Source organism: Parambassis ranga, chromosome 24, assembly GCF_900634625.1.
Source record: "Parambassis ranga chromosome 24, fParRan2.1, whole genome shotgun sequence".
NCBI classification, from domain to species: domain Eukaryota; kingdom Metazoa; phylum Chordata; class Actinopteri; family Ambassidae; genus Parambassis; species Parambassis ranga.
This window is the reverse complement of record NC_041043.1, coordinates 3,300,312-3,324,246: the sequence shown is the minus strand read 5'-3', so window position 1 is coordinate 3,324,246 and position 23,935 is coordinate 3,300,312. Positions and strand designations below refer to the sequence as shown.

General features: G+C 44.2%; 2 protein-coding genes and 1 long non-coding RNA gene across 3 annotated transcripts; 1 reads left to right on the top strand and 2 right to left on the bottom strand.

Annotated features, from left to right (window-relative positions):
* Positions 1–7,144: 7,144 nt before the first annotated feature.
* Positions 7,145–7,659, bottom strand: LOC114428858 (uncharacterized). Its single transcript, XR_003669615.1, has 3 exons — positions 7,580–7,659; positions 7,380–7,495; positions 7,145–7,199 (listed from the first exon to the last, which is right to left on the bottom strand). It is a non-coding gene; the product is annotated as an uncharacterized LOC114428858 (long non-coding RNA).
* A 3,656-nt stretch (positions 7,660–11,315) lies between these two features.
* rdh14b (retinol dehydrogenase 14b) lies at positions 11,316–18,825 on the top strand. Its single transcript, XM_028397572.1, has 2 exons — positions 11,316–11,716; positions 18,023–18,825. The coding sequence occupies exons 1-2, from the start codon at positions 11,363–11,365 to the stop codon at positions 18,632–18,634; spliced, it is 966 nt and encodes a 321-aa protein (XP_028253373.1). The 5' UTR covers positions 11,316–11,362; the 3' UTR covers positions 18,635–18,825.
* Positions 18,826–20,797: 1,972 nt separating this feature from the next.
* Positions 20,798–23,226, bottom strand: LOC114429034 (brain-enriched guanylate kinase-associated protein-like). The gene is made up of 2 exons (XM_028397881.1): positions 23,142–23,226; positions 20,798–21,987 (listed from the first exon to the last, which is right to left on the bottom strand). The coding sequence occupies exons 1-2, from the start codon at positions 23,224–23,226 to the stop codon at positions 20,798–20,800; spliced, it is 1,275 nt and encodes a 424-aa protein (XP_028253682.1).
* Positions 23,227–23,935: the final 709 nt, after the last annotated feature.

Below are 23,935 nucleotides of genomic sequence, written 5' to 3'. Positions count from 1 at the left end.
AGACCCCGTCGTGAGGACCACGTCCGAAAGGGGGGAAAGCTCGAGCGGAGAGGCCGCTGATCCGAAGACCCCCCGGGTCTAGACCTGGTGGTGGTGTAGAAGCAGGAGAGCAGGAGAGGGGAGACCTGAACTGCGAGGATGGGGAGGTGCTTGGGGTGGAGGAGGGTTGCCGGATTCGATCGGGAGACAGCTGGAGAAGAGGACAGAGACTTTTAAATCTCTTGCTACGTTATGATTGGGCAGGAGAGGGACAGATCGACAGCTGATTGGTGAGGGAGGTGCCATCTATTAAACACCTGACTATGTGGGAGGTCACTAGACAGAGTGCAGTGCAGTGAAGGAGAGTGCTAGGATGGTGAAGAGGGAAGGGGATAGAGATAAGAGGTGAATGTGTGGAATAGAGTCTTCATGACTGAACTTACGCTGAGAGCTACATTTCAATCATGAGAGACTCAGCGAACTGAATGAGAAAGAATTTATTAATACAATAATTGTGAATGTGCATTGGCGTCCTAGACCCCGTCGTGAGGACCACGTCCGAAAGGGGGGAAAGCTCGAGCGGAGAGGCCGCTGATCCGAAGACCCCCCCCAAAGAGAAGGAGATGAAAATTGAGTTTGATAATTACATGATTTGGGCACTAACAGATACCATGTAGCATGAAAAGACAATTGTTAGAGGCAGCATGCAAAATGAAATTACGACAATCAGATGCAGTTGGATTCGAAGCATAGAGAGGAGAATAGAGAGCTTAGGGAGCGAATGCTTGAGCTAAGGATAGCTAAGTATAGAGAGAGTTTAGCGAGCATGCGCTCAAGCCGAAGAAGGTATAGGGATTTTAGCGAGTGTGCGCTAAAGCTGCGGAATGTAGGGAGAGTGTTTAGCAAGCAAGTGCTCAAGCTAGGGGAGGAATAGAGGTTTAGCGAGCATGCGCTCGAGCTATGGAAAGTAGAGAGGATTTGGCGAGCATGCGCTCAAGCCAAGGGGAGAGTGGAGAGAGTTTAGCGAGTGCCGCTCAAGTAGGGAAAATTTATAGAGACAGTTTAGCAAGCATATACTTGAGCTGGAAGCAGGGAAGGCGTGGAAGAAGACTTTGCATGAAAGAAGGGAGCTGACTGTGACTACGTGGGGATAGGTCGGCATGAATCGAAGCCCACTGGCTGTTAATAAAGGGGATATGGTTGCGTGAATCGAAGCCCACTGGCTGTGAATAATGGGGGATAGGGTTGCGTGAATGAAGCCCACTGGCTGATAATAAAGGGGATATGGTTGCATGAATCGAAGCCCACTGGCTGATAATAAAGGGGATATGGTTGTATGAATCGAAGCCCACTGGCTGTGAATAAGAAGGATATGGTTGCATGAATCTAGGCCCGCTGACTACGAATACATGGGGATATGGTTGCATGAATCGAAGCCACTGGCTGTGAATAAAGGGGATATGGTTGCATGAAAGCGAAGCCCACTGGCTGATAATAAAGGGGATATGGTTGCATGAATCGAAGCCCACTGGCTGAGAAAAAGGGGATATGGTTGCATGAATCGAAGCCCGCTGGCTCTTAATAAGGGGATATGGTTGCATGAATCGAAGCCGCTGCTGTTAATAAAGGGGATATGGTTGAATGAATCGAGCCCACTGGCTGTGAATAAAGGGGATATGGTTGCATGAATCTAGGCCCGCTGACTACGATACATGGGTATGGTCTGCATGAATCGAAGCCCGCTGGCTGAGAATAAAGGGGGATATGGTTGCATGAATCAAAGCCCGCTGGCTGTTAGTAAAGGGGATATGGTTGCATGAATCGAAGCCCGCTGGCTGTTAATAAAGGGGATATGGTTGCATGAATCGAAGCCCACTGGCTGGAATGAAGGGTATATGGTTGCATGAATCGAAGCCCGCTGGCTGTTAATAAAGGGGATATGGTTGCATGAATCGAAGCCTGCTGGCTTATGAATGGATGGAGGTATGGTCTGCATTGGATCGACGCCCACATGCTATAAATACATGGGGGTATGGTCGCATGAATCGAAGCTACTAGCTGTGAATAAGGGATATGGTTACGTGAATCTAGGCCCGCTGACTATAGATGCATACATTTTTTGGGGTAGCATGAACGAAGCCACTGGCTATGGATGCACTGATTTTTAGGGTAGCTGTGAACGTAAGCCCACTGGCTATGGATGCATTGAATTACGGCCTTGCATGAGCGAAACCCACTGGCTATGGATGCGATGGTTTAAGGCCTTGCGTGATGAAGCCCACCAGCATTGGTGCATTGATATGAGGCCTAGAGAATGCCGTGAGAGTTAAGTTAGCAGACATGAATTGACGATACAGCAATAATAGGTGAAACTCACCAGGGACGGAGAGATTTCTGAGATGCGAGCATGTGTCCGGTGTTTTGGCCAATACAGGAAGTGAAGACCATCGACCAAGTGATTGCAGAGATGAAGGGGATACCTTGAGCTGACAGAATGAAGCCCACTGGCTGAGATGCATTGCCTTGAATAAAACGAAGCCCGTCGGCTGACAGTACATTAATTATAAAGCTTGAGGGAAAGCTGAGAGGATAGAGAAAAGGAGGGCATGGAGATAACATGCATGATTCGAGCATTACACCACCACCAGTAATATGATGAAAAACTCACAATGATGATGAAATATTATTAACAATCCTACCAGCTAGGCCAGGTGGGCCTGAAGACGAATGTGAAGAGAGAAGATGACCGAGCGTGCCGATTAGCAGGAATTCATTGGTTATGTGGCCTGCATGAAAAGAACCCACTGCTGTGATAGTATAGCTAAAGGGCCTTGCATGAACCAGAGCCGCTGAGTTGCTGCTGAAGTAGTTGCACCTATTCTAAAGGGATGACCCGAATAATGATTAAGGGACAATGGGGATCTGACGAGAGGTTGTATGAGCAAAGACCAGTTCCTAGACAGAGGGAGAGATTCCTGTGGTCACAGAGGGACTTGAGGATCTGAATGGGACGAACCTGTAGAGCAGCGGTCCCCAACCTTTTTTGCACCACGGACGGTATCATGTAAAACAATACTTTCACGGACCGGCACAGAAAAAAAAGTGCATAAAGAGACAACTTACTCTTATGCTTAATTAGTGGGAGCCTTTGAGCTTTCTCAGCAATGAGGGGGTCCTATCTGGGGATAATGGGAGACATGACACCCGAAGTGTGTTTTATGTCCAGTCCACTCCGTAATTTGTTTTGGCCGTCATTAATTGCTTCAGTCGTTCTTGTTCATGTTTTCTTCCATGGCTCGTCTTTTAATGCAGGGTGCTCGGTCTCGCAGTTTTGAAGGCTTCGTTGCCTCATTTGCGAGTCTGTCGCCACATATCACTCAGAGCGGACTTGGTGTGTGAGAATCACCTGTTGCAATAAATCCGTATTTTAAATAGGACTCCTGATATAGTCTTTTAAATGCGGGTTTCTTTTTCTTTGAAGGGGTAGGCTCCTCTTCTTCTGTCTCCTCGTTAGGCCTTTTCCCCTTTCCGGAGAAGCTCTCCAAAGACGTTTGTTTTTTATTCGTTTTTGCTTGTGGGCTTAATTTTGGGGCCGTATCCCGTGACCGAGACAAGCGTCTGGGCAGGTGCTTAAAGGCACAGGCGGATGAATCTGATCGATTTATAAATGAAACAGCTTTCAGACTCAGATAATGAAAAATATATGTTTTGCTCAGTCTTTCTGTGCGGCCCGGTACAAATGACCCACGGACCGGTACCGGTCCCCGGCCCGGTGGTTGGGGACCACTGCTGTAGAGAACCACTCATGTATTTAAAAGGACATAAGGACGAATTGTGCAGGCTATGACTACTGAACATGCGCCACTGCATTTAGGGTGTTGCAACAGCTTGTAGTAGTTCGATGGAATACTAGTTCTGCGAAGGTGACTTCTAGAGGGATTGAAGGAATGGGAGGCCTCCTCTAAGAAAACCAAAAGCTACGCGAAGAGGGATTCCGGGAGAGGATCAACGGAAGGAGAAATACGCCCGATCTGGGTTGAAACCAATTAGTGGAGAATTGAAAGGGTTATAGGCCACGGGAAGTCTAGAGGAGAGGGAGAAGCCTTCGAATGCCTTTAAATAGTATGGTTTGATAAATAACCTGAGATTGAATTGAATGTGAGCTGCCACGGTTCTGATGAAAGGTAGTATGAGCACCCTTATCTAAACCAAATGTGTTTCGAATGAAGCAATGAGAATTTAAAGGCCGGCATCTAGCAGACCACTGCCCTTGGAGGAAAGAACCCCCCAAAACCCACGGATGTGCACCATCTGTAAACAACCTGAGAAAATTGGATGAATGCACTACGTCATCATTAAAAGAACACCATGTTGCGAGCTCATAGCAGGAGAGACCGGGTCCACCGATCATGCTGCAGCCTTGGTTCGAGGCAACATGGACACAGAAGTTAGGAACTGTGGAGGACCGTCCAAAGGGAGCTGTGAAAGGTTGGCCTTATGAATGGTATAGTTGCTGCTTGGAGATATCTGAATGCAGATTTTGAAGCGCTCTAAATTTTTTATTCATTATTTTATTTATTAAATTATATCAGCATTTCTAACGGGGAGAGATGGTTTCATGTCGGAAGGGATGAGCGTATGCTGAGGAACTCCGGGTGGGAGTTTTTTTTTTTTTTTTTTTTTTTTTTTTTTTTTTTTTTTTTTTTTTTTTTTTTTTTTAAACCAGTATTTAACTATTTTAATTATTAGTAATATCTAACCGTTTGTCCTATCGAACCATATGAATTTAAACGTAGCACAATAGCTATAACGACAGAATAGCGAACTCACCGTCTAATGCATGTAAACACAAGCACATGGCTACTTAATATGCAGACAATTCGACTACGTCATCGTCGTGATAGCGTTGTACAGGGATCGACTCACGTTATCAATACGCGCATCAGGCAGTAAGCTCCATGCAGCACGATCGAAGATGACTAAGCAGGGATGTCTGAGGGGGAAATCATCCAGCATGTGAGCATAGAGGGAACACTAGCTTCTTCAGCAGAATCTGGCATAAGGAGTTTGACGCGAGATTGAAGATGCAGGTACTAATGCAAAGACGAACAGAGAAATATATTTTAAATCCCACTTAATGCCGAAAGATACCATAGCAACAGGTGAATGGAGGAATCTAAATGCAGAGAAGTCGGCTCCCTGGTCCATGAATAAATAAGTTTAAAGCGCTGTCCACTGGCATAAAGAGGGGACAGAGGTTCGGGCGTAATAAGACTAATTGCCGAAATAGGCCGGAGTGAGGAGCGGACAGATCGAATAATGCCATTCCATTCTGCAGGAGTATTGCGTATGGCTTGCCTTGTAGGCGCTACGATTTTTTTTTTTTTTTTTTTTTATTGCACGCCTGACGGCCTTGTATATCCGTGCAGATTGAGAAAAGTAGGCTGAAGCACAGAGGGACACGGAGCAGTGAGCCCGCGAGCGCCACATTTTTGCTGAGATCATTTGGGACCCCGGCGATCAAGGCCAAATTCGGAGTCCACAGACCAGGCCAGGCTAGTAGCCGAATAGTGAGAATAAGCGCTGCTTACTGGAAGTGCTAGTGATATTGATTGAATATGTTTTCCGGCTATTGGGATGGAGGTCTCCGGTTAGAGCTAGATAGACCATTCTTGGCCACAAATTTATGACGCTGAGGAGATTACAGGATGAGGTTTACTAAAATATTGTCTCTGCCTGCAGAAGTAAGCCCTCATATTTTAGTGGATTGCGAATGAAGGGCCTACCTGTAGGAGGGACAGGCCGAGCAGATGCCAGAGTGTAGCGGCGGAAGATGGCGGAGGAGAACGGGAGATCAGCGGCTGAGAGCAAGCGGCTGGATCGGCAGAGACTACAGGAGCAGGAGACATGGACTCAGGTGGAGGTCGACTGACCGAAGAAACAACGACCGGCACCGAAGTGTTTGATTGAGCGTGTCGGGGGGAAAAGCGGAGCAGCGGCAGCGGGAGAGCGAGAAGCGTTCCCTCGTGTAGCCCTGGGAGCAGAGGAGGCTGACTTCTTGCTCCTTTTACAGGCCGCGGGTAGCCACTGCGGCGCGGGGCAGGGGAGATGGGATTGGATCTGAAGTTGGATTGAGAGAGTTCCGGAGGAGGAATAATGCCAGTTGATTGCGGCATAGAGCAGCGCAGAATCGTTGCCGGATTCGATCGGGAGACAGCTGGAGAAGAGACAGAGACTTTTAAATCTCTTGCTACGTTATGATTGGGCAGGAGAGGGACAGATCGACAGCTGATTGGTGAGGGAGGTGCCATCTATTAAACACCTGACTATGTGGGAGGTCACTAGACAGAGTGCAGTGCAGTGAAGGAGAGTGCTAGGATGGTGAAGAGGGAAGGGGATAGAGATAAGAGGTGAATGATGTGGAATAGAGTCTTCATGACTGAACTTACGCTGAGAGCTACATAAAGTAATAAAGTTTCTAAAATTTCTTTTCTCATTTTTCTATAGATATTGTAACAATAATGAATTATTTTCACCATGAATACTGAGTGAAAATCTGGAGCCGAAATGACTGCTCACACCCAGAACTAAAGAAAAAACAGCCTGCATCGTATAGTATGAACTGAAATGTGCTCACAGTCCTATTAGTCATCACTGATAAAGACATGATTCTGTGGTTTCATTATGCCCCATAAACGAGTACTCGTAGACTGTTACGAGTTAGGTGGGAAATATGACTCTATCAAGTCAATATAACACTATTATCTCTGCACTTGTCATGTCTATGTAAGTCATGCATAGAAATTATTCAGTGGCACTTTTTAAGAATATATTTATAGCATGAATTCAAATATCTTAAATGTTCAGTCTCAGCTTGTGCAGAGTTTTTCAGCTTTGATTGTGCTTACTGTTGAGTTTGGTCAGTACAGTCTTCTCCTGGCTCAATAGTTACATTTGCATTCTCTTCAGTTCAGCAGTTCAGCGTTTTATTGAGAGCCACTATAAAAAAAAAACAAGCTATCAGAGAGAAGAGTCAGTCAGATACAAGAATACCTAGGATGATATTACATATAATCAATTTGTGCTTCATTTCACTGCTAAGCACCTATCCATTAATCCAGCCAGGCTATCATGCGTTGCACGTTCACACTCCCACACATCTGCCAGGGAATAAAAAAATGTCTCTTCACCTCTGGAGGTCCTTCAACTGCTGACAGAACCTGGAAAGAGAAAAAGCAACAGACATGACCTAATCAGCTGAGAGGAGCGTAAAGACAGACAGACAGACAGACAGGCAGGAGGCAGACAGACAGACAGACAGGCAGACAGACAGGCAGGCAGGCAGACAGACAGACAGACAGACAGACAGACCAGCAGGCAGGTAGATGTTGTCCACATACCTTGCTGTATTTGACTTGACAGTGGCACGTCTTTGGAAGAAACCCTTTTCTCCACTTAACCAGCACACTAGAAGAGGAGGCAGCTACTGCTTCTAACTTTGGACGGCTCAATTTAACTGAGGGAATAAAATCATGGCATCATCATTAAAACACAAAGAGATCAATAGGAAACATGTGTTTCTATACAATGTTATACTTACATATGTGATATGGATCAAATGAATATGACTTGGATTCAGTCTCCCAGGCTGCAGTTTTAGCTCTCACAGTAACGGTAAATTCTGATTGATAAATACGTATTGGCCTTCACTGCGAATGAACTGTATGTCATGAGCGTCATGAACTGTCTTTCTTGAACTGCCTGAACGAGAGACACTGAAAGAAATGAACACGTTTGATAGAATAATTACAGCCAAATGAGAAAATGATGCATGCATTTGTGAAGAAAGCAAAAGAAAAGAAAACCCTACCACAGCACAGTGTAGTTCACTTTCAGTGAAGGAGGGTCCTGATGTTTCCAGCTGCAATTTAGAAACGGTGGGAGCAGATTGGAAGAAGACTGATTATCCATAATGTAATAGGCATGATATATTTGTGGGTTTCGCTGTGAAAAAAAGCAAAAACGTGTCACATACTGTTAAACATGATATGGATTTATTTCCATATTATGTACAATAGTGTCAGCCAGTTCTGTGACTGCAAGAAAGTGACTTCATACGGATGCTTTTGATGATGGTGCCTCCGAGGATTTGTTTGGTGTCTTCACTGTGACACTGCACTGTTGCCTTCTGTTGCCTGAAGTTTCTCAGCGACAGCAGTGTGTGTGTGGAGTTGACTCGGACAGACAGGGTTTCGTTGATGGGGCTGCTGTTCAGCGTCCAGTAGATTTTGCCATTTACACATGAAGTCTGGCACATGATGTCTATGCTGGAGCCGAAGTCAATGTACTGATCTTTAGGGACAACGTTGCAGGTGCTGGAATGATTGCCTGCAGACAATGATGTGTTTATTCAATGGTGTAGCAGCTTAACATACAGAGAATGTGCGTGTTAGCTTAGCTGAACACTGGAAACAAAAGGAGTCATGTGACATAGCTGTCTCGTGTTTCCTTCCCTTTTAGAATTTAATTGGGAAGTTAGGTCTTGAGTGAGATTTGTTGGGTATGAAGGAAGACCTTTAAACAGTAAAGTCTCCCTAATGTCTCCCCCTTTTGGCAGTTAGAGACATTACAGAAATACCGATGATGTGGTTTAACAACTTAACATGTTCGAGATTTAAATGCTGACCTCAACAAAATGTCTGATGTAAAAAAAGTAACAAAAAGGTTTTTACAGCATGTATGTAACTGCCATGTAAACTGTATCTTGCAATGATGTGTGGCTTTCTGTTCCTGTGCTAACATCTTATCTTCTTCTTCTTCTACTTATCGTCTAGCCACCATCGATGAAGCTCATTTACTAGGTAAATAAAGGTTAATTCACATAATCTCAGCAGCAGTAATGTTACTAAACACACTCCCATGTTGTTTTTTCTTTACTGGAAATGTTGCACTGCTCACCCATCCAAAAACCGGCAGAGTTTCTGGGAGTCATTAGAATCACTCAATCAGAACATGTACCACATCGTAAATGTAAAACTTTTCCCTGGAAGGAAATAGCATATATTCATTATTTGATGTGTGACATGTATTGGGGTTAATGTTAGGTTAATGTTTCCCACAGAGCCTCAGCAGACAGTGAGTAATTAAGGTATCCTGCATCACCGGCTACCTAACTGGAATGTGGTGTTATTTGTTAATACTACCATGCTGATGTTCCTGCTGTAACAAGTCAAAGTGTCTGTCTGTCTGTAGTAGTGAAACTGTTCACTCACAGCTCTGTCTCCATGCTGAATTATTCCTGCTGCTCTGCTCTCTCCATCACTTACACTTTGACCACTATTCTCACTATTTTTGTTCAATAATCTATTTTTTCTGATTGTCGAGCAGCCCTCTTCCTACCACTCTCTACCCTCATCCCCCTTTGTGCAACATAAGTCCAGTCATACAATAACAACGACAAACAATGATTTTAAAAGATATAATGATATTTAAAATAGAAACAAGAGACTATCTCCAGGTTAGGTGCATGTTTACAGAGCAAAGTCCTTAGTCTCAGATAGGACAGTTATTATATATACATTATTTTAAAATCACTGTTAAATTACCACACGGCGTATGAAGTATTAATAATGAATAAAATGCACATTTGTAGTATAGATGTTGAAGGAGTTTTGGTGGTGGTGGTTAGAATAACTTATAATATGTTTAAAGTGCTTGTTGTTGGTGAGTTGAGCTCCTAAATGAAACCAAAACCAGAAAATGAAAAAACCAAAAGTAAGAATGCATATTCACAGTATACTTTCTATCACATTCAAGAGACGTGAATTGTGTCAAAGATCTTGCTTACCGTCCGCACAGCAGGATGAGACTGTAGCCAGGACACACAGGACTAAGAAAATAGACATTCTTAAACCCTATAATCAAACAGAAGAAGAAACGGTCCTTAAATACATTTGGAGCTGCGAGATATTCATCTGCACATAACGTCAAATAAAGCCTGAGTCTGTAACGGCAGACGCTGGAACTGGAAGCACAGCCTGAAATAAACGGGTGTATTACTCAACTGGAAACACAGCAACAGAAGAAAAACGGAAAAAAAAGGGGGAGAAGAATGAAGAAATTCATCGGCAAGGCTGCAAACTTTGGTTCGAGTCTGTTTATTACCGGCAGAGACGTGAATGCAGCACGAAAGCTCTACTGACGCGGCTCACTACAAGCAGGCAAGAAATACTAATCAATGACGCACGTTTCAGTGCAGAGAAAGCATGAGCTCTCAGCAGGTAGCTAATGCATACGGGAATATTTCAGTGTGCATCAGATTTCCGGGGAATGTTACTGTGTAATATTAGATTTAAGTCTCTCTGTACATTCAATAAAACTCTGACAAACACCGTATCTTTAAAAGCATACAGATATATACATAGCACTGCAGCGCGCGCATACACACACACACACACACACAAGAAATATTTGATTTTGGTTAAACTGCCTCTTTAAGAAGGCTTTGGAGGAGTGAATACTCTGAATAATTCAGTGAATGAGTTCATTTCTATTACAGTAAATTGATTCTAACGAGGGAAACCCTAAAGACTAAAGACTTTAGGGTAACTATAACTATATATATTTTTTCCTGTCCGTCTTTGTGCATATTTTAAATTAATCTATGACTTTCTGACAAGATATATTAATCCTACTTCTTCATATTCTTCCTCTTTCTTGAATTAATCAGTTAATAAACATGTACGGGAATTTATTATTTAACAACCAAGACTCCATATCGCAAAAGCTATTTAACCTCCCTCTGGAACACTTTGCCTTTGTAAGCCCATAGATGATGGGAAACTAACCCCTTTTTTGCCTTGGTGCTCTTCTCTTGTGGGGTTTTTTATAGCGCCACCTAGTGGTCAATGTTTATAATTTAGAGGAATAAGAAAGAAGAACAAAAGTAGATCAGCGATGAAAATCAAAGCAGCCGTAGATACAATTAAAATTATATTATCTAAAAATTAGTAACTCGCTACTAGGAGCAAATATCCAAAAGCATTAACACTTTTTTATTGGCTTAATTAAGGGTGTAATGTTTCTGTTGGCACATCGTGTATTACGGTTCTCTTATGGAAATATGCCGCCCCGGAAGTAGTTTTGTGCTGTTACTAGCTTAGCCTTATTAGCTTGTTATTTCACCATTAAACTGCTCTCTGTGCTTATGATACTCAACAATGATAGTCGTGCTCGTTTCAAACATTCGCCGTCATTTAAAAAACACAGTTAATAATGCAGTGCAGACTGTTTAGCTAACGAGTCTGCGCAATAACTATTTCCGGGGTACGTCTGGAACTTGTCAACACAGCGAGCTGCTGACCTGTCTCCAGTCCCCGCTTCCATGTCTATTGCGGTGCTAATCGCCGCTGTAGTCGGCGGTGGGGTCCTGCTGTTTTTGCGCCGTTTATTCCCTCAACAGAAAGCCGTCAAGCTGCTCCAGTACCCAGCCGACACAATGCGAGGAAAGACGGTCATCGTGACCGGGGCTAACAGCGGGATAGGGAAAGCCGTGTCCGCCGAGCTGGTGAAGCTCCAACCCAGGGTCATCATGGCCTGTCGGGACCGGCGGAGCGCCGAAGAAGCAGCCCAGGACATCAAGAAGGAAGCGGGGCCAGAGCAGGGGCAGGTGGTCATCAAACACCTGGACCTCGCTTCTTTAAAATCTGTCCGAGAGTTCTGTGAGGAAATTAACAAAGTCAGTGAATGGGAAGGGGCGCGGGTGTGCGGCCCATCCCCGAAACTAGCTTCTTAAAAAAGCTGGAAGTAGCCTATAGACACAGGGATTTAAACATTTCTACTCATGTTGAAGTACAGAAGCATGGGGTTTGAAAGATGCTTTAAAGTATAAAAGTACAAAGTAAGTACTCTAAAAATAACATTTAAGGAAAAACTAGGTTTGTTAGACAGTTGCATGCCATCAGTTCCAACACATTACTGTGTGTGTGCATCTTTCTTGTTTCTAGACCTGTTTATTAGTCACATGCGGAGATGTTTCACATACAAACTAATAGGATGTCTCACAGACAACTAACCATGTGGCCTAAGAAAAGATACACACGGAAGTGTTAGAAGTAGTTAACTACTGAAAATAACTTGTGCGAGAGAAAAATCAGGATATCACTATCATTAAGCAAACATACCTGCTCCAGTGCATTACAGTCGTACATGTCAACAGCTAGATATTGAAGTCTAGGTTGTGTCTGACACAGCAAGGCACTACTACAGGAAACTCTTTAAGTTGCTCAGCATTGTCATCATTGTACGCAGCTCCTCTGATGACATGGTCAAAAAATAAATAAATTGTGGCCACGAAATACTAGTTCGCTCCCTGCTGCCCGGGGAGGGTGCTCCCTGGCCGGGCAGCCTGCTCCCATGCACCCCGTCAATAACAACACTAATTCATGGCCACAAATTAGTATTTCGTGTGCACGTTATACATATTTCGTGGCCACGATTTATTTACTTTTTGACCATGTCATCAGAGGGGCTCCGTAACATTGTCACCATGACTAATTTAGTACATGAATCCATTTTAAAGAACTTTTGCTGCATAAGGTATTTTCAGCTTGCTGTCACTATAGTTTGTACGTTAAGGTCAGATTGCTGCTACAGACGTTGGGAGCAGCACAGTTTTTTGAAAATCACACTGCAATCACACTTCATATAACCTGCCTTAAAGAGGTGAAACTGCCCATTTAATACTCCAGCAATGGAACCTAACTGGGATCGAGTGAGGAGTCTGTGCATTAAAAGGAAGCTAAGACTCATATAAGCTAGTGTAGGTTAGTAAACATGTATTTTCAAATTTTCTATGATATCAAAAACCCTGATATTTGTCTGTTTTGTCATTTTGTCAACACACTCATTTCTTTTACATGTGCTGTCCTTTGTATATTTGTACATTAAGAATCTAACGTATTATTGCAGCAGTCAGTTATAATTAGTATATAGAAGAAGGTTCATTTATATTACAAGTCACAGTTTAATTTATATCTCTATTGATCTATTCCATAACCGTGGTGACACAAGAGCAAGGTGTTTGTTTGATTCTTGCAGCTCTGGACAACTCTTGTTCGGCTATCTACAAACGCATATAGCGAACAGACTTTTTTCAATTTCACCGTGGTATTAAACTGGTATGAGCCAGTCCCGATGTGTTTCTGTTTGTTTTTGCAATTTTATCATGTTAGAGAGCAGCATTTTGTAATTACTTATATAGATATAAGTGGTAAGTCACTACCTGTGTGCCCTGCCGGTATACCTTAATACCTTAATACCGCCCAACCCTATTGTCAAACCCTATCAACTATCCTCGTCAACTGACAGCTTAACACACGAACACATAAACCATACTATCACTGCTCTTTTTACAGATCTGCATTTGTAAAAGTACACAAAATACCCTCGTGGTCACTAAAAAATGTAGTCAGTACTGTCTGTTAAAATCTCCCACAATGGCTACTGTCTTATACTTAAAGGTTCGAGCAATTAAAGTAGTCTGTTTACATTGACTTTAAATAGTGACGGGATCTGATGGTGGATGATAAACCACAGCTACTGAAATGTTCTGCCTTACACTGTTGTATACCATACATTCCAAATTCAAATTCTGCCTGCCCCTTGTCCTGTTTTGAGTAGGATCATAAAAATTGGCACACATATGTATCACCCCAAGATGCGCAAAAGTGTCTCTTGGACCAATTTAAAAAAAAAAAAAAAAAACACATTAAAATTTGACAGATGCGAGTTTAGTAGATGAAGTTTAATAGACTGTAGATGGACATCTAATAAACATCTAACCTTATAAACAATGTCAAAGCCAGACATGTCTTTGACATTCTGCAGAGGAGAGGTTGACAGCAATGCCAAAAATGATATGTTAAAGACATGTCTGGCTTTGACATTCGGATACATTCGCAGATACTTTCCACATTTTTGGCATTGCTGTCAACCTTCTCTCCTCTGCCTCTGTAGACATCCTCTTCTTCTTCGCCTTTGGGGAGAACTCTGGCATATTTCTGCCAGGCTTGTGCAGGCAGACAGGTGCCTTTTTAGAGGTTTTCTCCTCTCTACTTGTGGATGGCATCTTTCTTTTTAAAGAGAACTTGCTGTTTGTGGAGGTCTCTGATCTCTTGTCTCTGCTCTTATGCATTTTGTTTTGATCTGAGGATGCACCCATTAGCATAGCACATGGCTCGGATACATTCGCAGAAGAAGTAGCATCTTTCCACGTTTTTGTCATTGCTGTCAACCTTCTCTCCTCTGCCTCTGTAGACATCCTCTTCTTCTTCGCCTTTGGGGAGAACTCTGACATATTTCTGCCAGGCTTGTGCAGGCAGACAGGTGCCTTTTTAGAGGTTTTCTCCTCTCTAATTGTGGATGGCATCTTTCTTTTTAAAGAGAACTTGCTGTTTGTGGAGGTCTCTGATCTCTTGTCTCTGCTCTTATGCATTTTGTTTTGATCTGAGGATGCACCCATTAGAATAGCACATGGCTCGGATACATTCGCAGAAGAAGTAGCATCTTTCCACATTTTTGTCATTGCTGTCAAGGATGCGCCCATTAGAAGAGCACTACACTTCACATATGGACTTGTCTCAAATGTGGCTATCAGTTGTTTCATAGTGATAAATGAATGCTCCAAAACCTGTGCTGGATGAATTCTTGTACTGGGATCTATTGTTAGCATGCTACTGAGCAAGTCCAGAAAGGCTGTCGCATCACAGAGTTCTGCTTTGGTGGCTAGTTTGTGTCTTCTTGGGTTCACCAGGAACTTGTGGCCATCGAATAAACAAGTTAAATTGTTTCCAAATTCTACTGGTGACATAAGATTTAAAGAGTCACACAAATCCAGCTTGTAAAATGTGTTTGTCTTCCATCCATTGGATAGGAAAGCCTTTGGAAATGGACCGTGACTTTGGGTTATCTGCCAAAGCATGTCATACTCAGTGTTCCCATTATAAAGTGCAAAGCCCAAAAACATCTCAGCAGCTATGCAGCCAAGAGACCACATGTCCACATCATTACTAAAGGGGCATGCCAACATGATCTCTGGGGCCCTGTACCACAAGGACTGAATGAGCCAACCCTGCTTTGCTTTTGACGTTTCTAAAGAAATGCCAAAATCGATTATTTTTATCCTCAAGGGCTGCTTGGCTTGGTCTACCATCATGATATTATCGGGCTTGAGATCTGCATGAATGATCCCTAAGTTCTTCAGAATCTGAAGAGCACTAGCTGCCTGGTGTAGAATCTTCCGAATCTCTGGCAGCGAAACTCGTGACCTTGTCCTGATGAACTCTCTCAGGCTAATATCTAGCAGTTCAAATTCCTGACAGATATAGTCCTGGTGGATAAATGAGTTTTCAATCCCATTGAAGTATTCGTCAAAAGCCTGCAGCTTTCTCAAAATGGTTTCTTCATTCTGTGCCCCTTTGTTGAATTTTGCTACTTTCACAGCCACCATCTGATTTGTTGCTGACTTCAGGCATTTAACTACATATCCATAAGTGCCTTCTCCAAGCATTTTATCCACTGTGTAGTTTGAAGAAATCGATGTTAGTTGGTATCCTTTCTCTAGCAGCATTCTTCTAACTGGAGTAGAACCGGTCCTCTGACTATAATAATAATAATAATTTTTTGAACTGACCTTCGTGCTGTGTGAATTCTCTCGAACACTGCTGCTTGTTTGTGGTTGCCCAGGTGATTATGACAAACTCGTCGAGTTTGACATCATAGACATCATAGAGCATAGGTTCTCAATGTGCGGAATTATGTGAATTTGTGTTATGATATGATTTTTTCATATACTGACGACACAGGCCTAAATAGTCCGGAACTCAGCACGGTTGTAAATTGTTGCGCATGGGCAGAGCACAGGTATTAGTGGAGTTGTTGGTGAGGGGACGTCACACGGCTCTCAGCGCACATCGCGGCCACACACACATACAGGTTTTGGAGACTTTTGGAGACGCTGAACAGCGGCCGAAGCAGTGGTTAAAACACTTGAACAAACATGTTTGACGCGGAGGAGGACGATGTTGCTACTGTTTGGTATTTCACGGCTTTGTCTGTTTAACAAATATTTCCGCTTCATACATGTTCACCTGAACTGCTGCTTCTGCCGATAATTGGCAGCGAAACAGCATCAAAGCCTGTATGTGTGTGTGTGTGTGTGTGACGCTGCGTCCGTTGCAGTGGAGCCGTATGAGCGGTTCTGCACACTCGTTTCTCATAAAGTATGTTTCTGCCACTTCAGGAACACAAACAGACTTTTTCTGTCCTTGTGGAGTATTTAACAAGCTTCTGTCACGTCACTCCGTCTCCATCTAGTCTGCGTTTACTCGAAGCCACGAGTGAAGCAGAGTATAACTTAACTACCCCCCCCCCAATTATTTGTAATTATTTTTTAAAACAATAAAAATGATCGTTCTTTAATCGTAATTGAGGAAAAACCTCAAGTAATCACGATGCTACTTGATATTAAGTAATAACCCACAGCCCTGCTGTACACTAATGTGGATTTTTTTTTTCAATTCTCATGACCTGGAATAGAGTAACCACTCTATTGCAGTAATTCTTCTCACAATCAATGCAGTTAACACGTCATGCATGCAAAAATACCCTGATATAGAATTTTGGTCATACCGCCCAGCCCTAATCAGGAGGAATGTTTTGGTGCATTACAGTGTTTCTCAGGTTTAGCCCCATATGCTTTTTTTGCACATTACTGGATACAGACCAATAAATGTAAACTGCAGAGATGCAACCTGGTCATTTAAATGATTACACATTTATTTTTTTTATTTTTTTCCATTTGTTCTTCTTTGGCGGCCCTCAGTCCAATGTTGGGTTCATAAATTGGCCCTCAGCTATCAAAACTTTGAGAACCCCTGTCATAGAGTATCGGATCATGAGATCATCGAAGGCATGTTGGCAACATGTGTCTCCGCCCCTTCAAAGACTTCACGCACAAAGGACTTGTCGTCCATAGACACCATTAAAACACTATTAAAATGTAACCTTGTATTCATTTTTTTATATGCGAGGAGGCCTGCAGGGGGTGCAAGTGACGTAGACGTGCTTTGTGAGAGCTCCAGAATGCTCCAATGTTACCACCGTCCCTCTATAACGCTAACATCAGTGTCATCCCAAAGCCTGGTCGAGATCCCTTATTTTAGTCTCTTCATATCGCCCTGTATCTGTTACCAGCAGAGACCAAAATCATGGGTAAGGTGCTTGCTAAGAGGCTGACACTAACAGATTATTATAACAAAATAGCTTTATATCTATTACCACACTGCGTCACTGTATTCCCAATTACACCATCAGCTGGACTTCAGATTTTAGGGGAAAGACTACACAAAACAGATCAGATTAGAAACGGATTACAAAAGCATGTACAGAGACAAAGGACTGGCAAATCTCCCTCATAATAATGATGCAGGGTAAGCGTAAACTAATAAGGATGAGGACAGTAACAGCACACTTAAGATTATTTTCTTATTCCCCTTACTACAACAGTGTTTCCCTGTTAGTATAACGCACCCTTGTGTCCTGTCGCTCCCTTACAAACATAATGGTAGCGACCCTCTGTGCAGCAAAGTTTATCATTTCTCCACATGAGAAATGTCATGTGTGGTGTGTGAGCGTGTCTCACTTTCAATGTGTCAGACTTTAGAGCTCTGATGTGTGTTAGCTGGTTTGTTTACAGGCTGCTGTTCAGCTCTGGTCATTTCACATGAGAGGTGACAAGTTCATTCAAGCCTTTTCTGATACAGAGGAGGTCATGACAGGTCATTTAGGTGCTGCAATGTCCTACCAGTGAATGATGTGCCAGAATTTAGTTAAGTTCTTCAGCTGCTGTGAATATGTCGTCAGCTGTTCAAGACAATAAATAAGACATGATATAAGACAAAGATAGAATATTTGAAGTGATACATGTGGCTGAATTTTAAATGAAACCTCTCTTACACTGTTACTTACTGTGTGTTTTTCTTAGGAGGAATCGAAGATTGATGTGCTCATCAACAACGCAGGCATCTACCAGTGTCCCTACACAAAGACAGAGGATGGCTTTGAGATGCAGCTCGGTGTCAATCACCTTGGGCACTTCCTCCTCACTCACCTTCTGCTAGACATCCTAAAAGCATCAGCTCCTAGCCGCATCGTCGTGGTTTCCTCCAAACTTTACAAGCACGGCCAAATCAACTTCGACGACCTGAACAGCGAGAATAACTATGACAAGGCTGCCTGCTACAGCCAGAGCAAGTTGGCCAACCTGCTGTTCACACTCGAGCTGGCCCGTCAGCTCGAGGGCTCAGGGGTCACAGTTAACGCTCTAACACCAGGCATCGTGAGGACCAGACTAGGCAGGCATGTTCAAATCCCCTTCCTGGCAAAGCCCCTGTTCCACCTCGCATCATTTGTCTTTTTCAAGAGTCCACTGGAGGGGGCCCAGACTCCTCTCTATCTGGCCTGCTCCCCTGAGGTGGAGGGAGTGTCAGGGAAGTGCTTCGCTAACTGCACAGAGGAGGAGCTAATGCCTAAAGCTACAGATGAGCAGGCAGCCAAGAAACTGTGGGACATAAGCAGGAGGATGGTTGGACTCTAGATAGTTGGTGAAATGTTGTTTATTAACTGAGTGATGAATTGTGCCAAGTTTGATTCTGAGGTGTCTGTGAGAAAGAGTGCTACATTGCAGTGAGATGATTTGAGATTGTATCAGCACGTGCCTGTAAAGATGATGGTTGAGACATCACAATATGACATTCAGTAAATCTCCAGATTTCCCTCATCCTACAACCTTGAAACACGAGTCTTTGTTTTGCACAACATTTAAGAAATTCACTCAGTATACATGTGTGGAACTGGTGGTATAGGTGTATAAAAAGGCACTGATCTTGTAAGATGTGTAAAACTAATTTCACCTCATCACTAAATAGAGTTTAGTAACATTTCATTGCAAAGACACAAGAAATTTATCATTAAAAGTTTGCTAATTTGGTGTTTAGGCTTATGGTGAATGTCCTGGACACATGGCAGAACCATTTATAGCACCAAAATGGCAGTGAATATTTTAGGCTCAAGTCATAGTTTTTTATAGTTCCTGCAGCTTGTTGGCCTTCCAATGAAAACACAGCTAAATCTTGCACCGTAGCCTGTTTAGCCATGATGTGCACTCTGCAACAGGTGCTGCAGGCACATCATTGCTTGTGCATTGCAGCCAAAATTTGTGCATACTTTAGCATGTGTTTTGCAGTGTAAAGGGATGACAGGTGGTACATTGGAGCTTCCTCACTTTGATGTGTTTGAAGTGTAAATGCTTGCTGCTGCTGTGTCTGGATGAGCTACAACAATAAGACTGACGTTGCAGATCAGTGAAACCTTCTCTGCAGTGCTGTGGCTCCCCCCTGTGGCCAGATCTCTGACAAGTATAGCTCAGGAAGGAGAGAGGAGACAAAGCATTTGGCGTTTACAGTGTGAAATTCAGATGCGTAAGAGTGAATGAGAACATATTCTCATATATAATCAGTTTATTTTCTGCTCTATAAATAATAAGAAAACAGTACAATAAAGTTTTTTCCCAAACAATAGAAAAAAAACAACATTTCTGTTAACTGAAAAACATATTTTAAAGGCTGAAGTACGGTAAGGCACTAATTTTGACATAAAAAAGAGAATACCAGGTCTCTCAGTCATTTTTAAAAAAAAAATGGCATTTGCAGTGTTTTTTTATTGCATAAGACTGATAATGCGTGTCTGTAATATCACAAATACAACTACTGTAGTATTTCCTTAGTGATGACACAAGCAAACATTCTCCCTGTGTGCTGATCTTTGCAAAAACCCTTCTCTACTAACCTATTTTTAAATTCAGAGCACAGTGCTTCATAGTGACTCAGCAGGTACACACCGCAGCAATCTCAATGATGAAAGGTCTGCCTCTCAGCTCAGACAGTCATCTCAATGCTGTGGATCAGCAGACAGTAGCAACAACTGTAAACAACACAACCAGGGGTGGTCTCACTCCCAAACCGACATTCTGTTTGGTCAGGATGCGGTCACACCATGAAAACATGGAAAAATTAAAACAAAGGCTAGGTGCTTAAAGTTATAATTTGTGCTTTATTATGTGAACAAAACAAACAAAATATATAAACATGCATCGCAGTCAAAGAAACAGGGTTACAGCAGCTTGGTTGGGAGGGGGGGGGGGTGTCCAAGTCTGAGGTAGAACAGGGAGGGTGGGGTGAGGTGAGGCGGGGGCAGGAAAACCTCTCAGAGGGAAAGAGAGAATAAAATAAAGTAATACTGACGGTTTACACCTCAAAACGTTCCATCAATAACAATAAAAACACACCCATCAATACTGTCAAATTCAGCTAACAGAAGAAAAACAAAATGTTTCTCACTCATCATTTAAGGGATTTGATTTTTTTAAGTTAGTATATATTTGTACATCTGTAATTTTAATGCATACACATTCTTACAAATTTCAAGGGCTCCTTGAGCTCTGCATGACCCCACAACCAACACTTACTATGACTTATTTCCTCTGGACATTTGTATTTGTAAACAGTTGCCATCCACTGCCATACAATCGATGCCTTTAAATGATGCCATACTTACATGTTCATGATACTTAACCTGTTGGCTCTTGGCTGCTATTCAGACCATTTTCTCTTTAAAATGGCTGCACTAACAGAAGGTGTAGCTGGACACACACCAGGGCCTCTACAACCCTATCAAACGTTTCACCTGATCGGACGGTCCTTCAGTTCAGAAGTGTTTCGTACAGCTGGGCTTTCGTCAGACTGTCCTTCCTGGAAAGTCCTAGAGAGCCAAATTTTTGGTTGTATGGAGGAGGTGGGGGTGGGGCTGGTGGTGGTGACTGGCTTGCCTGTGCGGGCAGGCTGTGCATCTCCACCTGATAGTGCTGCAGCTCCGCGGCCATCTCCAGGGACCTCTGGTTGAGAGACTCTGTGGAGCTGTTGGGGCTCGGGTCTACATACTCCGTGCTCTGGCCTCCAGCTGCGACACTGCCTTCCCTGTCTTTGGAGCTCCCTGAGTGGTAGAGGCTATGCTCTGACCCCTGGCTGTCCTCGGCCCGGTACAGGTGGGCTTGGCTGTGCGCCTGCCTGAGCCCTGGGCTGCACTCGGGGCTAGGACTGGCAGCCACCCACACCGGGTCCATGACACCTGCTCCCTGGTGGTAGTAGTCAGCTCCTTCCTGGAAACTGCTGTAGAGCGGCCCGAGCCGGATCTTGGCAGGACGGACCGAGAAGTGCTGCTCTGAGAAACTGTAAGGTGAGGCCCGACCTGGGCTGCGGTAGGTGTGGGCACTCAAGTCCTCCACACTGAGCTGTCTCCATCTGCCAATCAGCTCCTCCTCTTCAGGGGCTAACGTGCCTCCATAGGCCACACTGGGAGAAGAAGATGGAGGGAGCGGCTCATAGGGCTCACTGAAGCAGGAGGACATGGTGCGGCTGTAGACCGGTGAGCTGCCATTCTGGTGGTAGCTCATCTCCGTCTGTTGGAAGGGATGAGTGTTGGCAAAGACCCCTGGACTGTCCCTCTCCCAGGATGAGTCACTCGTTCTCTCATAGTCCCCTGAATCTCTCCAGTCCATGTAGAGGGAGTGATGACATGGGGACGAGGCTGCACTGCTAGGTGGGCCGTTGCCTTTGTCCTCGGAGCCCCCTCCACTAAAGCTGGAGTAGGAGCCTCCACCCAGTGTGGCTTGAAACTTGGCAAAGTGCTCCTGCGAGAAACCAGCCCTCAACCCCACCGAGCCCTCCTCCGGGTTGCTGTCAGTGGAGTTCTGTGGCCCGTACAGCAGCTTCCTCTGACCATGAAGATCCATGCTGGGCACCCTCTCACGGTGACGGTCATCAGGGCAGTACAGCGCCGTGTCACTGCTGTACAGGTCAGATTTGTAGGTGGCGCGGAGCCCCAGACGCTCTCCTACACATCATCATTGGATTTCAATCATGAGAGACTCAGCGAACTGAATGAGAAAGAATTTATTAATACAATAATTGTGAATGTGCATTGGCGTCCTAGACCCCGTCGTGAGGACCACGTCCGAAAGGGGGGAAAGCTCAAGCGGAGAGGCCGCTGATCCGAAGACCCCCCGGGTCTAGACCTGGTGGTGGTGTAGAAGCAGGAGAGCAGGAGAGGGGAGACCTTGAACTGCGAGGATGGGGAGGTGCTTGGGGTGGAGGAGGGTTGCCGGATTCGATCGGGAGACAGCTGGAGAAGAGACAGAGACTTTTAAATCTCTTGCTACGTTATGATTGGGCAGGAGAGGGACAGATCGACAGCTGATTGGTGAGGGAGGTGCCATCTATTAAACACCTGACTATGTGGGAGGTCACTAGACAGAGTGCAGTGCAGTGAAGGAGAGTGCTAGGATGGTGAAGAGGGAAGGGGATAGAGATAAGAGGTGAATGATGTGGAATAGAGTCTTCATGACTGAACTTACGCTGAGAGCTACATTTCAATCATGAGAGACTCAGCGAACTGAATGAGAAAGAATTTATTAATACAATAATTGTGAATGTGCATTGGCGTCCTAGACCCCGTCGTGAGGACCACGTCCGAAAGGGGGGAAAGCTCGAGCGGAGAGGCCGCTGATCCGAAGACCCCCCCAAAAGAGAAGGAGATGAAAATTGAGTTTGATACTTACATGATTTGGGCACTAACAGATACCATGTAGCATGAAAAGACAATTGTTAGAGGCAGCATGCAAAATGAAATTACGACAATCAGATGCAGTTGGATTCGAAGCATAGAGAGGAAAATAGAGAGCTTAGGGAGCGAATGCTTGAGCTAAGGATAGCTAAGTATAGAGAGAGTTTAGCGAGCATGCGCTCAAGCCGAAGAAGGTATAGGGATTTTAGCGAGCGTGCGCTAAAGCTGCGGAATGTAGGGAGAGTGTTTAGCAAGCAAGTGCTCAAGCTAGGGGAGGAATAGAGGTTTAGCGAGCATGCGCTCGAGCTATGGAAAGTAGAGAGGATTTGGCGAGCATGCGCTCAAGCCAAGGGGAGAGTGGAGAGAGTTTAGCGAGTGCCGCTCAAGTAGGGAAAATTTATAGAGACAGTTTAGCAAGCATATACTTGAGCTGGAAGCAGGGAAGGCGTGGAAGAAGACTTTGCATGAAAGAAGGCAGCTGACTGTGACTACGTGGGGATAGGTCGGCATGAATCGAAGCCCACTGGCTGTTAATAAAGGGGATATGGTTGCGTGAATCGAAGCCCACTGGCTGTGAATAATGGGGGATAGGGTTGCGTGAATTGAAGCCCACTGGCTGATAATAAAGGGGATATGGTTGTATGAATCGAAGCCCACTGGCTGTGAATAAGAAGGATATGGTTGCATGAATCTAGGCCCGCTGACTACGAATACATGGGAGTATGGTCTGCATGAAACGAAGCCCACTGGCTGTGAATAAAGGGGATATGGTTGCATGAATCGAAGCCCACTGGCTGATAATAAAGGGGATATGGTTGCATGAATCGAAGCCCACTGGCTGAGAAAAAAGGGGATATGGTTGCATGAATCGAAGCCCGCTGGCTCTTAATAAAGGGGATATGGTTGCATGAATCGAAGCCCGCTGGCTGTTAATAAAGGGGATATGGTTGCATGAATCGAAGCCCACTGGCTGTGAATAAAGGGGATATGGTTGCATGAATCTAGGCCCGCTGACTACGAATACATGGGGGTATGGTCTGCATGAATCGAAGCCCGCTGGCTGAGAATAAAGGGGATATGGTTGCATGAATCAAAGCCCGCTGGCTGTTAGTAAAGGGGATATGGTTGCATGAATCGAAGCCCGCTGGCTGTTAATAAAGGGGATATGGTTGCATGAATCGAAGCCCACTGGCTGTGAATGAAGGGTATATGGTTGCAT